Source organism: Antedon mediterranea, chromosome 11 (genome assembly GCF_964355755.1).
Source record: "Antedon mediterranea chromosome 11, ecAntMedi1.1, whole genome shotgun sequence".
Lineage (NCBI taxonomy): Eukaryota > Metazoa > Echinodermata > Crinoidea > Comatulida > Antedonidae > Antedon > Antedon mediterranea.
In genome coordinates this window covers 18,872,868-18,890,586 of record NC_092680.1, presented here as the reverse complement: position 1 = coordinate 18,890,586, position 17,719 = coordinate 18,872,868, and the positions used below count along the sequence as shown (strand labels likewise).

At 34.4% G+C, this 17,719-nt stretch overlaps 1 protein-coding gene across 3 annotated transcripts; it reads left to right on the top strand.

Moving 5' to 3' along the window:
• Window positions 1-4,068: 4,068 nt before the first annotated feature.
• Window positions 4,069-16,034, top strand: LOC140062237 (HBS1-like protein). 3 transcript variants are annotated; one of them, XM_072108361.1, is made up of 18 exons: window positions 4,069-4,236; window positions 4,715-4,789; window positions 4,929-5,102; window positions 5,499-5,714; window positions 6,476-7,546; window positions 8,134-8,311; window positions 8,806-8,893; window positions 9,326-9,561; window positions 9,829-9,946; window positions 10,307-10,531; window positions 10,994-11,111; window positions 11,675-11,743; window positions 11,957-12,061; window positions 12,817-12,907; window positions 13,909-14,017; window positions 14,436-14,536; window positions 14,693-14,837; window positions 15,684-16,034. In XM_072108361.1, the coding sequence occupies exons 1-18, from the start codon at window positions 4,194-4,196 to the stop codon at window positions 15,693-15,695; spliced, it is 3,174 nt and encodes a 1,057-aa protein (XP_071964462.1). In that variant the 5' UTR covers window positions 4,069-4,193; the 3' UTR covers window positions 15,696-16,034. The 3 variants fall into 3 exon arrangements, with proteins under 3 accessions (XP_071964462.1, XP_071964464.1, XP_071964463.1); XM_072108363.1 differs by lacking the exon at window positions 6,476-7,546; XM_072108362.1 differs by lacking the exons at window positions 4,069-4,236; window positions 4,715-4,789; window positions 4,929-5,102 and having other exon boundaries at window positions 5,648-5,714; window positions 6,471-7,546.
• The last annotated feature ends 1,685 nt before the right edge of the window (window positions 16,035-17,719 follow it).

Genomic DNA, 17,719 nt, shown 5'->3' with positions numbered 1-17,719 from the left:
AGTTTGTTTCGTTTTATTTCTTCTTCAGGAATATAATTATAAGTATATCTTCTTGGCCCTGTTCTGCGGTCTGACTTAGTCCTACTTCTAAGGGAATCGTAAGCACCCGCAGTATGCAATGTTTCGATAATTGTACATAAATTAAATTCTTCACAAATCAATCGATACAATCCTGCCCTCCAATTAGGTATAATTACTTTTCTTATCGATGTATGTTCACCTAATTGTTAAGCACATCGTCACAATTGAGTAACTCATCATCGGTAACCTCAAAGGTAAATTTGCTAAATGCCGGTAATACGTTGGTCCTTGGTCGGGACACTTAACGAAAATACTGAATAAGAACGTCGCCTTATTACTGAATACAATTGTCATTGTGGATTATTCAATAGAACAATATAGAGCCGAACTTGGTAACGTAACATGTGAAGTTCCGTAACCCTCATTCAAGGATGTAATCAGACAATGGACGGAGCGAGCGGGTGTCCAAAGGGAAAAGGAAATGATCCCCTCTTTCTGTTGTTCTTCACTGCAATTAGGCCCCCTACTACTTGTTTCATATGGCCTAGAGTTATATCATGTTAAGCGGCCCAACAAGGCCTATGCAGAACAGATAACGCTATAATTTGATAATACAGTATTAAATAATACAACGCCGGTAGCATATTGTTTAGAATAGCTATTACGGTAGTATTAAGATCGAAAGAGGCTATAGTTCATCCATGGACCTATAAATGTATAGGTCCCAGGTTTATCAGGCATTATTTTTTTTAGATCTTATCATATCTATTATTACTGTTCTATAATTATCTTTGTAACCAACACGTGACCTGATACCATCACAATGCAGTTACCTGATCGTGTGTTACATCGCAACTTTGATTAAGGTCGGAAAACACATTTAATTACAAATTGTTTGAAAACATCGATACAATCGAAGTGTGTATAACACGTGTCTTAAAGTTCAGTGACAAAATCATCTGATAATCAACAAGTTAATTTTGGTAACAGAAGATATATGGCCTAACAACAATACAATAATTCCAAGACAGTCTACAGTACACTATCAAACTTTATGTGACAAAAAAGTGTGATGTGCCTAAATATGGTAGTGATATACCCAAATATGGTAGTGACATGGCATTATCATGTCCATATTTGGGCACATTACATTTTTTGTCACATAAAGTTTGACAGTAGATACGAGCTTTAGAATGTTACAAAGTTAGATTTAATAGAGGGCGTTAAACAAAATATTTCATTACACTAAATTTTATAGTATAGACCTATTTTACACCTTTTGATTGTATGCGGAAATTACGAATTAAGAGATTAATTAAAAGATTAAAATTAAACGATTAAAAGTGTTATTAATCCGAAAGCTTATTTTCGGGTCTTTTTGATAATTCGATATGATCCCGTCGAATCGTTAACAGTTTATTTATTGCCACAAGTACCGCTATCAATCGCCACATGCAACGACCATTCCTGCCCATACTGTTATCTGTAAGACAACGTTAAGCTCTGTCTACACTATCAAACTAGTTTGACAAAAAAAAGTGTGTTAGTGATATGCCCAAAATGGTAGTGATATGACATCATCATGTCCATACAGGGAGATGTAAAGTTTGATAGTGTAGGCAGAGCTTCAGGCCATGGAATCACGCGAATAACTGAAATTATGTATACATTAATTATTCTTACCTGTTTTACCATCGATATTTCGACTAAAGATTGTATCAATTCGGTATTTGTGTTGTGAAATTTTGAGATAATTGTTACACAGAGAGAAATAATACGAAGAACTAGCATTTAATTCGTCACTTTGACGAATTATAGGTGATCATTTTCATAATTTCCCTGAAATTTAATTTAAAAAAAATCAAATTTAGGCCTATGCTGTGTGTGTCTTTCGAATTTTTCAAATTGAGAGTTTTACAATAGAGAATTTATTTTAAACCTACTTTGGTATATAATAATGTGGCCTTTACTATTTTAAAAACAACAAGTTTTATAACACAGCATGACGTACATTAGACAATGAGTGTTGATTGGTCAATGAAGTTAGCAAATTCTGAATACAATGACTTGCTAATGTTGTGGTTCCGTTGAGTCTTTAACCCTCGCGTTACATCTTTGTTATCTGTTATATTATTGTTGGTGATGAGCAATCCGTACCTGGTTGGTTGCGGTACCCGTTTGAAGTCAAATTAAACAAAAAATACAAAGAGAACTTCTAAATGTTAAAATCTCCTATTATCTCCTGTTTGTATCCGGTTGTAATGTGATTAACACGTTCACTGCCACGGCGTATTTATACGTCAAAAATTGCGTGTCGCTACTTGCCAAGACGTAATACTACGTCAAAATCGTAGCACTTTTGTATTGTATGTAGAATCGCTGGCAGTGGTGATTGGAACAGGAATTATCGCATGGCAGTTTATGAATGATGTACGTAAACGATAATCTAAAAATAAATGTCATATGTTTGTTTGTGTTTATTCCCTCATGCATTGAATATGGTTGATACGATGGCGCCCTCACACTCAATATAATCATCTCAAACATGTCATAAATTGCGCTAATAGTAAATAAAAATAATAAAGGATGAAATGATTCAGTGTGGTTTACTGTTTTTATCTCTCGATGATAGGTTTGACCGATTTTAGCGCGGAAAATCCCCGACGTATATTTACGTTCCTGGCAAAGTCAATAAAATTGTTGGACCATTGCCAGTGACGTATTTATACGTCTCAACGGTTTTTCCCGCCATCGTATTTTGAATGACATCATGATAGTCTGTGACCAGATGTTACACTTTCAAACTGTAATTTAATATGTAAACGGGACTTGGCACTGGGACAGAAATTACGGAAAATGCCTTGGCAGTGAACGTGTTAAGAAAGCTCATTAATAAAATAAAAACAAAACAAAAAAACATGCGCATAGGAGGAAGATTGAGTACAGCCTATCAAATCTTAATTTTATTCGTAGAACGTCGGTAAAATTATCTTCTATCACAAAGATCACATTAATTCGTAAAAGTGACGAATTAAAATCTAGTTTTTAAACAATTGTTTTGATTATTCCGGAATAATTCGTTTTGTGTGAATTGTAAAATAAGAGTTACTCGTGTTGATATCATCTGAATATTCATCTTCAATTATTTTCCACATGTAGGCCACACACAAAATCATATTTTAAAACAAGTTTAAAATATTAGAAAGACAATATAAATTATGCTTAATGTATTTACTCCATTAATTGTATAGAAGAAAGTGTATTGACAAGGGGCGTAGGCCTATAACGTAGGCTAGTGATAAAATAATTTGGGGTGAGAGAGATGGTCATTAGGAAAGGAAAAATAAGGGCATCAGGCCGGGCATCAGACATCAAAATAGACACCCACATAGGCCTATTTATAAATAAATAAGACATTAAATTCGGAGTTTTGCAGTTTGTTGTTGTTGAACAAAGCATACATGAGATGAATCTGCTGCGATCATGCAATTAAGCAGGTTCGGAATTAAGTGATACATCTCCTGATAAATAATTGACGACATGAACTCTAGTCAATAACTCATAACTGTCACGTGTCCGGAAATATTCTATTAATTACCACGTTACTGATAATTAGATGAGTAAATGTTGACAAGGACCCTTACAGGGAACAACACCGGGGATTGATTGGACGACCCAACAAAGTATCCCCTGAATAGAGAAACGGTTTTCCTCATGATGGTTATAGCCTACTTTCATTATCTTATTACAGTAGGCCTAGGCCTATTTATATTTATTCCATGAATTTTATCTGTGTAATATTTCCTTTTTATTTTGGTAATTTTGGTTTTAAAAATCGTACCGTATCCTTATTTTAGTACATGTTTGTTATTGTAATTATGTGTATTTGAAGATAGCAAAAATTATTTTGATTTGGCTTAAATTACATGTCATCCAATTGCTGTTTTTTTTTATTGGGCGGGGGGAGGGGGTTGAAATGTGCGATTCATCCAGGCTGCTGCTATGCCCATCATATACAAACTTCAATTCTCTTCTAGAGGGCGCACTTCCTTTTAAAATGGCAGCCACTACAAAATGTACCATCCTGGAAATTTCTCCAAAATACAGACAAGTATATTGGCTGTTAAAATAAATGGATTTCATTGCAATATAAACAGTTTAAATAGTGCAAAATGTCACGACATAGAAATGTCCGTAGCATGGACTACGGAGAAGGTAACCATAAGTTATAACACCGTAACATTTTGTGACGTGGGCTAGGCTAGCTAGCCTAGCCTCCTACCTACTCCTCCTAGTAGGCCTCTGTCTGAGGCCTTCTTAATCTTAGAGGTAGCTAGGATTGATAGATAGGTTGGGCCTAGGCCTAGCCATTCTAGCTAGGCATGATGATGAACGAGGCAAGCCTAGTAGAGGGTAGGCCTAAGGTCTCAAAAAGCAGTAGACTTCAGCTAGCTGGGCTAAAAGGCATAATAAATACATTAAATGAACGTTATAATACAACCAACTCCAATGTCTTTCCCTTTTTTGTAAAATTTCAAATTGGTAAATGAAAATAAAAAGTAGAGCCTACTCTACTACTACTAGCCTACTAGGCCTAGCTATAATATAGGCCTAGACTAACTAGATTAGTCTGGCGGTCACTGACCCTGGCTATACGTACCTTTGTAACTACAGTAATTTTATTTTCTTTCAGAGTATGATGGTTACTATGATGTTTATGGGCATTCAGTAGAAGATGATTATGGTGTTGGTGTGTCACCCTCGACGGGTAAGTGTTGAAACTTCAATTACTGTAGTAGAATATCAGATGGTGCAATCAGGCTGCTCATGAAAGAAGGCACTAGGCCTAGCTAGTTAGAGACGGCTTATTTTGATCGTTTTTAAGTGATTTCTCGTCTTTCTTTCAGAACGTCAGTTTATGTTCCATCGTGGGCATCATGACACTAGCTTATCACATTATTTGGATAAGATAGGAGAAGGAGATGCAGAAGAGGAAGAAAAGGCCAATGAAAGTGAAGAGGAACAACCACTGCAAGATTCTAAAGACTTCAAAAGACCTAAGCTTAGTGATGATGATCAGGGTAATATAACCAGCACATTTATTTTATCTATAATAGACTACTATTATAATAACTACAGTAAAAAAAAAATAATAATCATCTAAAATTGTTACATACATTGGAGTATGGGTAGGACTGAAGTGTTATATTTGCTTTAAATAAGCTATGTGAGACTCTTTTAAACAAAAATTCTTCTGTCTTAATTTCAGTTCTTTGACTTACTAAAGCTCTGTCTACACTATGACACTTTGAAATGTGATGTGCCCGTATAGTGTATGCACATGATGATGTCATATCACTAACATATTTTGGCATATTACTACCATATTTGGGCACATCCCACTTTTTTGTTAAAACTAGTTTGATAGTGTAGACAGCTTTAAACCTGACAATTTCAAATGCATTTGTATTTTTCAGCTCTTTTAAACTCTTGCATAGATGGCATTCGCAATGTAATGGGTGATAGTGTACCAGAGCATATTATGACAGATATGATTATCAAAAGCAATTTCAACCTTGAGAAAGCTCTTGATTCTATTCTGCATACCCAAGCTAAAGAACCTAGTAAGAAACCGGTACCAGATGTCTTGCTCCTAGGACCAGGTGCTAAGCCTAAGAACCCACAAAGAACAGGTTGGTATAGCATAACGTTTACTAAATGTTTTTGTTTTTGTTTTGATGTGCCCAAATATGGTTGTGATATGACATCATGTCCGTATATGGGCACATCACATTTTTTGTCACATAAAGTTTGAGCTTTATACAGGTGCCAATTTCTTGTCAGTAAAGTTACAGTAAGTTGTTTATGATGTTTGCCTAGCAATACCATGGTAAATTGGTCATTTGGTTATCCTACTCTATTGTAATAGCACTTTATACTAAGAATTTTGTATAAAGAACAAATACGCCGGAGTAAAAGAGTACATCTGACCAATTAACATAGCTAATCAAACTAATGTTCAGATGTTTATCACCAGGAAGTCATTGGTACGAGTCCCACCAAAGTATTACTTGCAATTTAGTTTTTCTCAATATGTACTTAGCATAAGGTACAATCACATCTAACGAATTAGTTATTAAATTTTTAATGAAAAGTTTTCTTTACAAAGACAAAAATGTTTATGGGTTGTGATGACTATTAATAATCCTTGGCATCCCATAATTTTCTCATGATCAAGGTTAAAGAATGGCACTCATGCTTTTTATATACCATTTGGTTGATATAGAAATATATATTCAACATGTTTTCAATATTTTAATTTATTGTTTTTGCTAACTGAAAGCATCTTTGTTTCCTTTTCATGTTTTCCTCTACTTGTCCTGCCTGCCTTCCACACTGCGACCTTCCCACAATACCTCATCTGCTGATATCTTTTGCTATGGTATAAGGTAAGGAGGCCTAGGTTTTTCTTTGTTAAATCCTTCTGGTTTAATGACTCCACCTAGCTCGGTAGTTAACCTTCATTCCCCACCTAAGCCTACTTCTTCCCTTGTCAGCCTTTTGAATCAAAGTAAATTAAAAGGAAAAGAAGGAAATCGAAATAAGGAAGTTGGCTCTTATGATGGCACTACATTGGGAAAAGAAGGGCTAGGAGGACAAATTGTACCATTAGCAAATTTAGGTAAAAAGACTAGGCATGTTAGTGCAACACCGTTATGCAACTTGGCTAAAATGCATCTAGGCTCTGGGCCTAAAGCTAACCCTGGCAGAGGGCAATCACTTTCTGCCTTAGCTAATGTACGCTTTCACAGCAGTGGGAAAAGCTGTTCAGAAAAAGATTCAAATGGGCAAACGTCTGCTAAAGCAGTATCATTAAGTGCACTAGCTTCCAATCATCTGTCGGGTAGTCCTCAAAATAAAATTGTTGGAGGTGTTCAATTTGGTTCACCTGGAGGTGGTGCGTCATTGAATGCTTTAGCGACTACTCACCTTAATAAAGAACAATCAATTCCTGTACCTAAAATTACCAAGACTACACAAACCAGTATTATCGCTCTTAAGAAGTCAACCATTGACTGTCAATCCAGTAGCAGTCCGGAAGAAACAGTGACTCACCGACCAAGAAATGCTAGAAGAAGACGACAGAAAGGTCACCAGAAAGAAAAAGACCAGATGGTAGTCGAAATAGGAAACCAACCAAAAATCATTCCACAGATTTTTAACGAACAGGAATCCGAACCAGCTCTGATGGCTCGGATGTCTGCCTTCTCAAAAGCTGTATGTGCAGAACTTCAAACCAGAGTTCTTCCTGGACATCTGCAGTCACTGTCAACATCACCTTACCATCAGTCACTCAGCCCACCAGAGCTGCCATGCGCTGACACATTTCAATATAAAAGGCAGTTGTCAGAGAACTTGTATCAAAGTTATAAAGCAATTGTTCCGTTTGATTTTTTAACTCCCTCTCCTGATGACATCATTAAAGAAAGACAAAGTAAAGCTTTTAAAAGAACCAAGGGAGATAGTAAGTATTGTTAGGACATTTTGTTGTAGCTGTTTGATAAATCAAATTAATACACACAAAGAGTACTTTTTATTTGACCTGGAAGAGTAAAGATCATATTTCACTTTATTGGACCTAGAAGAGTAAAGATCATATTTCACAATATCAAATCATTTTTCACTTCACAGGTGAAAAGAGGATTATCCTTTTTAAAAATTTGGCATTTTCATCATTCAAAACAAGTTTTACCATTTGATTAGAAAACATACTTAACAGATTTTAAGTTGAGCACAAAATGTTCCTATCGTTTAGGCTAATAGAATTAGTGACTAGTAATTGGGTTTCAATTTCCATTTTTTTATTCGAATTCAAAACAATAATAACATTAAAAAATAGTATAGGAATGAATTCAGGGTAGCACAAAAAGTAACCAATGGTCAAACATATTTCCTTGTGGCCCTTAAGAATGAAATAGAAAATTGTTATATTTAAATTTTTTAATTTATTACAGTATTTATTTGTTATTCATAAAAGTCATGATTTAATCACATTCATGTTTTATCTAAATTAAATATGTATTAGTTTCTATTTAACCATTCTCTCTGAAGGCGTGAATGTTACAACATCAGATAGTGCACTTACTGTACCTTTGCAGCCCCCTCCCACCAAGAAGAATGTCACCTCTCCCACAAGGAGTGTCACCAGGGGCTTTAATGTCACCTCTGATGACTCAGGAATGGGTAAGCGCTTCTCTGTGGATTCTGGAAGAAAGGCAGAGCTATTGGCGTAAGTAGCATTTTACAGGATTCATGTGTGTGGTCATTGAAAAGCTGGAAAAAGCCTGACATTATTTCTTATAAGTAATTTCCAGGACTGAATTCGTCATAAAGGCCAATTTACAGACGAATGGTAAGCGGTAATGGTAAGCAAAAACCGTGTAGCTTGTCCCATTTACACAGCGCGTGGAATTTGCGAGCAGTGTGGCAGAAAGTAGGTGCTTGTAGGCCTTGAGGCTACTGCATGTTGCAAGCACTGCTGACCTATACTAGCCTAATATGACTGACTGTCAGTAGGCCTAGAGCAGTAGCCTACCACACACATACCGTTACCGCTCGTCTGTGTAAATTGGCCTTTATTCTGGTTAGGAAAGGTCATGGAAATTAATAAACAAAAGTATGTGTGAACCCTGATTTATAGCCTCACAGCACTGTTTCCAAACATCCTTATTTTGCATATACCTACTATTACTTGTAACAGTTTTAACTGTTTTACATTTTCAGACATCCAAAGCTACCAACAGTACGAAGCACACCAGATTTGCTCTCTATGGCAGGATCAACAATTCCAAAAAACAAAAGTGGCAAATTGGTAATCATTTTTATAATAATAGTTTTCACTCTATAAAAGAAAATTGTTAACTTATGGTGGTTATTTACTTTTGTATAAATACTCAAGCTTTTAAATGAGGGCGCACTTTATACCAGGGTGAGGGTGATTTTTGACTGGACTATCAAGCTTTTAAATGGGGGCGCACTTTATACCATGGTGAGGGTGATTTTTGACTGGACTATCAAGCTTTTAAATGAGGGCGCACTTTATACCATGGTGAGGGTGATTTTTGACTGGACTATCAAGCTTTTAAATGAGGGCGCACTTTATACCATGGTGAGGGTGATTTTTTGACTGGACTATCAAGCTTTTAAATGGATATACTAAGATCTATGTCAATTTCAGATATTGTAGTAATCGAGATAAGAATACGAAAAAAATATACAGAAGATATATTTTATTTTTTCGCAGAGCATAGACATTTCTAAGGCCTTTGAAGAAAGGCAATCTGGCAAGCCACTCCTAAATCTTGTAGTCATCGGGCATGTAGATGCGGGCAAGTCAACATTGATGGGCCACTTGCTACACCAGCTGGGTAACGTTAACCAAAAAACAATGCATAAATATGAACAAGAATCAAAGAAACAAGGCAAAGCCTCATTTGCATATGCATGGGTTTTAGATGAAACTGGTGAAGAAAGACAGAGGTATTAATTTGCCTTGTATCATAGGCAAATTCTATGATACAGCATCACATGTGAAGCCTGTATTTTAGACCATAACCTAACTGGTAACCTAACCTTCCATGATACAGGCATCACATGAGAAATACATAAGATGCTGTATTACAGAGTTTCCCTATGTATAGGTAAAGTTCAGTTGTCTAATAAACCTGCTATCCTTTTATACTAGTATAGACCGATTTAACTCTTCAAAATGTCATTCATATAATCATTGTGTTTTTTGTTGTGTAGAGGAATCACCATGGATGTGGGTATTAATAAGTTTGAGACTGAGCACAGAATAATCACTCTTCTTGATGCACCTGGACACAAAGATTTTATACCAAACATGATCACAGGTGCTGCACAGGTAAGCTTCACTTTTATTAATTTCTTGATTTTATTTTTTTTTTAAATAAATGCTATTATAAAAATCAGTTTAATTTTAGTTTAGTTGGATACTTAACTTGTTCTTGTTGTAGTGTGTATTGTTTGAAATTTGTTTAAATGTTATTTACATTAAAAATAAAAATCTCAAAATTGACGAACAAATTGATTTTCTAATACTCTGTCTACACTATCAAACCTTATGCGACAAAAAGATGTTATGTGCCCATAATGATGTCATATTACTACCATATTTGAGCACATTATTTATTGTGATAGTGGAGACAGATTTACAATCATATAGGATTATATTCTGATAATTTATCACATTTCTCTTTTTAAGGCTGATGTCGCTGTATTAGTAGTTGATGCAACTCGAGGAGAGTTTGAGACCGGTTTTGATTCTGGAGGTCAGACCCGAGAACATGCCATGCTTGTCAGGTCATTAGGGGTCACGCAGCTTGTAGTGGCTGTCAATAAGTTAGACACAGTGGATTGGTCTGAAGATAGATTTACTGAAATTGTAAACAAATTAAGTCAGTTCCTGAAACAGGTTGCAGGATTTAAGGTAATTGTTCTTAATACATTTTATATACAGTTGAGCCTCTATTAAGGAGATACGTTGGGACCCAGCAATGTGTCCCCTTAATAAGGGTCAACTGTATTGTTAAGACGCATGTTTCCCCTTCGTTTCACAGGAAAGAGTCCCTTAAGCTTGGTTCCCACTAGAACATAACGCAAGGACGTAAACGCAACGCAAGCGTGTTGACCAATGACAAGCCAAGTTATAGACAGTTAGCAATCACAAGCGAATAAGCCATCGCTTGTGATTGGTCAATTCACTTGCGTTGCGTTACATCCTTGTCCTGCTGTTTATATTTATTTTTATGTTTTCCTTATTAAAACTGTTATTTTTAGTCAAGTCACTAATATGAATTAATGATGAGATAGGTATGGTACCCCATTCCTTTTTAAATTATTAAGTTGATCTTTTTAAATTGTTTACTATCAAATGTTGTTAATACTTCAGGAATCCGATTTAGTATATGTGCCTTGCAGTGGCTTAACAGGAGAAAACCTAGCTAAAAGAACACATGAGAAACTGCTACGACAATGGTACAAGAATAAATGTTTGCTAGAATATATAGGTAGGATATTTGATTACGTTATATGAAAACTAATGAGGTTTTGTGTGTATGCTTTTCAAGGAGCACTTTCAATTTTACCAAAAAGAAATCATGTACTTATGTATTTAGGTGAATTGGCAATAATGAATGTTATCACTGTCTGTTCAAACTTATTGTTGATAATCCATTCCCAAACATACACACAAGATCAGTGGTGTATCGGCTATGAGCGCTCACTGACTAAACCTAGAGGCCCCGGAGCTCATGGAGGCCTCTGAGCAGTGTCAAGAGAAAAAAAACAGGCATTAAAATATGTCGAAAAAGGCTAAAAAAATTCCAGTAGCCTCCAGCGTTGGATGGCCACTTAGGGTTCCTAAACCAGAGGCCTTTGACCTCTGCATTATGCCACTGTACAAGATGCTCCACATAAATTAACACCAGTGTTTTGTATGCCATGTGCTTTGTTAGGAAATGTGAAATGGATAATATTCTTATAACAGTGAACCCTCCACTCCTACTTATTGTTGTTAAAGTTTAAAACATTTAGATGGTATGTAATGGGTTTTTGTGACTTTTTTTTCCAGACTCTTTGAAACCTCCAAAGCGGTCAATAGACAAACCATTTAGGCTATGTGTTTCTGATGTATTCAAAGGTAACATGATTATATTTATTATTTGTCTAAATGAGCAACTTCTTATTTCAAGTATTTTTGCCATTGTTTTATTTTGTAATACCAAATTATTGATAACCCAAACCATCTCACAATACAGCTGGTCCAAATCAGCCGATTGCTGTATGATTGTAACTATTATTTCATAGGTTATCTTCTGAGGTATCAATTAATTATAATAAATTGTTCTTCAAGGTATGGGATCTGGTTTTAGTCTAAGTGGTAAGATAGTCTCTGGTAGTGTACAGGCTGGACAGAAAGTAGTGGTCATGCCAGCTGGAGATACTGGAGTTGTTAAATGTAGGTATTCCAAATATTAGACAGTAATTAGTAATACTGTATTTATAATTTGTCGATCATCATAGGAAAATTCTGTAATACAGTGTCATGTATCACATATGATGCTTATAGAACATAACTGTAGCAAAATACAGGCTGCACATACATGCCATGTGGAGGTACAGTACAGAGAATAATACATTGTCACATATTTATCACATGTGATGCCTATATAACGGAACATAACAGTAACGTAATACAGGCGCCATATGCGATACATATGTGAAACTGTATTATAGATACTGGACATAAATGCCATATGTGGAGATAGAGTACAGAGAATATGGTGGTAATTTTAATACTCTAATGATTTTAAATATTAGTGCTTTATTTGGTGGTGTCACTTTCAATATGAATTACTCTACTTGAATTATATAATCTTAAATTAGATTAAAGTCTTAAAAATAATACAGTGTTTGGTTTATTTTAGTATACATACCATTTTCAATATCAAGTTTAATTGATACTTAATTTCTTAGTATTGTAGGCCATCTTTGAAGTTAATTAACCAATTAATTAGTATTTCCTGTCACCCATTGGTGTTTGTTGTTTTTGTATTATTTAATCACTTGATCTTGAAAATAGTTTCATGATGGTTCTGAAACGTCGATCTTTTTGTTTTTTGTCATTACATTTTTTTGTAAAGTTATATAAGAAGCGTCTATTAATTCGTAAAGTTAGTTAGTTTAGTTAATTATTTACACATGTTTGTACAGCTGTGTTTATCCATGAAGAGGATGTGAAGTGGGCGTGTGCAGGGGACCACACCACACTAACAATAACTGGAATAGACCAGATGAATGTCACGTAAGTTTCTATTCTCTATTTATCAATTACAGTTGAACCCCTTCTTTTCCTACACCCCTATTAAAGTTTGTTGACACTATAACCTACCTCTATTCATAAGACACGATTTAGTTGGCTCTATACTTTATTTTTTTTAACCGATTTATACAAAATTGAACAAAAGTCCCGAACGTTTATTTAATGGAAATATACCTTTTAGTCTAGCTAGCTGGGGTCTACTGCCTAGAGACCTTTATAAAGAAATATTATTTTTATGTATTTTTGTGGAAATCAAATAAAACAAACCAACCTAGGCCTACCCTAAGCTTACTACCCTAGGGTTGTCTCATTCATCATCATGCCTAGCTACTCCTCCTATCTATTAAGGGGAAACTTCCATAACAAATGAAGTGAAAATACATGTTTTACACAATGCCAACTTCTATTCATGGGACACTCTACACACTTGTTTCCAAAGGTGTCCCTTTTAGGGGTTTTATTGTATTTCAGAACACATCCAACAGCGACCATATATCTAGTATAATAGATGTGTAATAACTTTATAGTCACAACCAGGTAGGCTTGCTTCATCAACGCTTCTGTGAATGGATGACTAGTTGGCAGCAGGAACGCTAGTAGACCAAACCCAGTACCGTTTTTGATTGCTATCATGCAGGAAATTACCTCGCAACACATCCAACAGCAACCACATAGCTGGTATAATAGATAGTGTAATAACTCTATGGGCCAGAGGATTAACAACCATTTTAACCAACTTAAATTCAAAGCATCTTGAAGCTTGGTTCCCACTAGAACGTAACGCAAGGACGTAAACGCAACGCAAGCGTGTTAACCAATGACAAGCGAAGTTATATACAGTTAGCAATCACAAACGAATAAGCCATCGCTTGTGATGGGTCAATGCACTTGCGTTGCGTTACGTCCTTGCGTTGCGTCGCTAGTGGGAACCACGCTTTATAGGAATATCAAATTGATTTGTTTCAATTTGTTTTTCTTTCTAGCGTTGGTAACATTCTATGTAGTGCTGATCAACCAATTACGTCTTGTGTTCGTTTTAGAGCAAGAGTCATTACTTTTAATTTAGATATACCAATAACAAAAGGATTTCAGGTATTTAAATTTAAGCTAATAAATGTTTTTTTTTATATATATTATATGTTTATATTATATGTACAATCTTTTAATAATCCAAGAATGATACAGTAATATTATAAATTACAAAACAATCAGTGTTTGTTTTATGTAACATCACTTTTTATTCTCTAGAATTGTAAGTCAGAAATCAAACTTTTTCCGTTTCCGGTATTCATTAGGAAGTGATTGTCATATAGTTTTGATAAAATATTAGCCTAAAGGCCAATTTACACAGACGAGCGGTAAACTGTAAACGGGGAAAAAACATTGAATCTATATTGGCCATTTACACACGTAGACAAGCATAGTGTTTTTTTTTTTTGCTTACTGTTCCTGCTCATCTGTAAATTTGCTTTAATTGCTAAACGTTTTGAATATTTGTTTAATTGTGCAGGTGCTAATGCACTACCAGACGTTAAGTGAACCCGCTACAGTCCGAAAACTAATAAGTATATTGCATAAAAGCACCGGTGAAGTACTCAAACAGAGACCAAGGTAAATACAGGTGTTTTCTTTGCAAAAGAAATGTTGTTATGCATAACACTAAAGCACTGCCAGATTGGTTTGAGGAAAAAACCTACATTATTACTTTAATAAGGTCGTTCACAGTAAGATATCGATGTCATTTTATTGTTGCATATTTATTCGCAGATGTCTAACCAAACAAACGAATGCCGTAATAGAAATTGACGTTTCACGACCAATAAGTTTAGAGTTGTACAAAGACTATAAAGACCTTGGACGATTTATGTTACGATATAGTGGATCAACGATAGCTGCTGGGGTGGTAATTGATGTAAGTCAACCTTAAGCTCTGTCTACACTATAAAACTTTATGGAACAAAAAAATGTGATGTGCCCAAATATGGCAGTGATGTGCCCAACTATGGCAGTTATATGCCCAAATATGCTAGTGATATGTCATCATCATGTCCATATTTGGGCACATCACACTTGTTTTGTCAAACTAGTTTGATAGTATAGAAAGAACTTTAGGAAATCTGCTTTGTTTAAATCATCAATGTGGAGTTGTGGCTTGGTGGTTATGATGCTTGGCTACCACCCCAAGGGTCCTGGGTTCAAGTCCCGTCACATGTCAGGATTTTTTCAAAGGACTAAATTACAACTCCTCTCCCAAAGGCTTGTAATAAGACTTTGTTTATGTAAAGCATCTTGTATATAATGTTTGTCTTGTGAACCTCTGAGGGTCCCTAATGATCAACAATAGCTGGATGGATCACCCTCATTAAATATGGTTTTAAAAAAAATGTCAAGGAATAGCTGACATATTTATCAACAACAATAACAAAAAGTGAAGACTCACTAATGAGGAAATTCAATGATCTTATGCTTTTCTGTTTATCCTGGTTAAAACTATCTCGTATCCTCTTAACTTATAATAATACCAAAAGCCATTGAGAACTAGGAAATCCTATTTGAGTTGTAATTCAAACATGAGTACAGTGTTAATGTTAATATATGTTGCCTCTGTAACTATAAATTAGTATCAATAACTGCCACAAGACAAGCTGACAATGCACTATGCTTTCACATGTCTGTATACATCATTTGAGCTTACAATTGTTTCAATAGACACTACAGTATGGCTGTATTTATATAAACTCTTTCTTTGTTTTTCTAGATTTTAAAATGAGTTAAAGATGTGTATACCTTCACTCGGTTGCTACCTACTTTAGCACATGACAGCCTTTATTAATACACAGACATTTCAGCTGACCAGTCTCTATTGCACCCGGGGCAATATTTGTATATATCATTTTGTTTTTATTAACGACATCAATCCGGATTATGTACTTACCTTATTTAACTGAAATTCATACGTTTACTGGTAGATCTGCTGTTTGTTATGTGTGTTTTCATGCGTAACAAAATAGTCTAGATTCCTCTTACTATTCGTATACAAAAAAAACGCACTACTTGTGGCGCTATTCGCTCATTTTCGCAATAAACAACGTAAAAATGGAAGTGGAAATATTTTTGATTCATTGATTGAATGATTTGTGTGCCCTCTAAAATTAATTATCGGACCAAAATGTTGAGAGAAATGAGGACGGAAGCAAATGGAGGAGGAATGATAATAAATTTGTTAAAATGTAATTGACATGCATCATTGAACAATTTTACCTTAATTTAAATATAATATATAATTTTTCACTGCATTTTAGTATATTGACAAAGTCTATACCAAGTCATTCTGGCCACAATCAGAAACGCATGAACATGTGCAGAATGATTGTTAGACTTGATACTGTGATCGATTGTAAAATCAAAAAGTCACCATGTTGTATTCAATAAATTTGGGGGTACAATTTATTTCGGATACAATTGTAGCTCTTTTTTGTTATACATGGAGTTACCAACTATTACAAATCGTTGTTTTATCCATGGGTTTATCTGTATGTTGACCACCTTTAATAAAAGCTTCTTTTGCAGGTCTGTCAAAACAATTACAGTTGATTTTACTTAATATCTAGACACAGGGTTATGCTTCCTAATCACATTAAATCAATGATACAGCTGCTAATTTAATTCTATGTAATTGTAAGAACATTCATTTACCAGCCTTTGACAAACATCTCATTAAATCATGTTTTTAAAATAGAGAATATTGTATTTGATATGTATATTATTAATAAATATTGTTTTATATTATTTTAAAAATTGTTTGAATGGGGTGAATAAATTAAAAATAGAGAGAATAAATTATCTGAAAATGTTTTTGGTTTGAGCATTGAATAAGTCGCAATTGAGTCCAGGTAAATAACCTAGGTAAATATTTACAGTACTAAATACAGGTTCACTTTTAGATGCAGAAAAGCATTGTAAATTGTATGTTTTCGAATGATTACATAATTAATATATCAATTACCATCAAAAAATGAATTAATAATGAATGTAATATAATAATTATCATATTGAATATCTGAATACAATACTATTTTATTTGATGCAAAAATGTGAACTTATTTTAATCATTTTAGTCTATTCTATTTAATAGCGTGTTTTTTTTGTGTATTTATTTCATTTGATTTAAATCACACAATACTCAGTCTATATTATTGCTTGCCTCAATAAAAGTGTTCTAAATATTGAATTGTTTTCTCTACTGTAATATTTTCTTAAGCATGATTTTGATGATTCAAGCATAGATGTAATTTGATTACATTCATTTGTATTTTGGGTGTTCTTTTGAAAAAATACATGTACTGTACTCTAGTACCAAGATTTCGTCAAGAAATTGGAAAATTGTTACCGTTTTATTTTTTGATATAACTTCATCATTTGACACTGTATCAGATGACAATAAGGCAAGTATGTGCATATGTAGCAATTTGTCAAATTGCAACCCTCTTATTTTTTGACATAACTTTGTCCTATGACACCGTTACCATGATACTGTACTATAGTATTGAGATTTCGTCAAGAAATTGGAAAATTGTTACAGTTTTATTTTGCGATATAACTTCGTAATTTGACACTATAAGATGACAATCGCAATATTAGCGTATTTTATCAAATGTCAAACGACACTTTTATTTTTTGACATAACTTTGTCCTATGACACCATGATGTGATATGGCAAGTTATATAGCAATATTAGTGCATAAATAATTGATATAAAAAAACTACAATATTTGAAAAAAATATCTCTTTGCA

What these genes read in the sequence shown, in the direction of transcription:
- LOC140062237 (XM_072108361.1), top strand. Translation starts at nt 4,194, where the DNA reads ATGTCACGACATAGAAATGTCCGTAGCATGGACTACGGAGAAG. An exon ending in GCTTAGTGATGATGATCAGG is followed by an intron (nt 5,103 to 5,498) that starts GTAATATAACCA and finishes TGTATTTTTCAG; the next exon opens with CTCTTTTAAACTCTTGCATA. An exon ending in ATAGACCAGATGAATGTCAC is followed by an intron (nt 12,908 to 13,908) that starts GTAAGTTTCTAT and finishes TTTTCTTTCTAG; the next exon opens with CGTTGGTAACATTCTATGTA.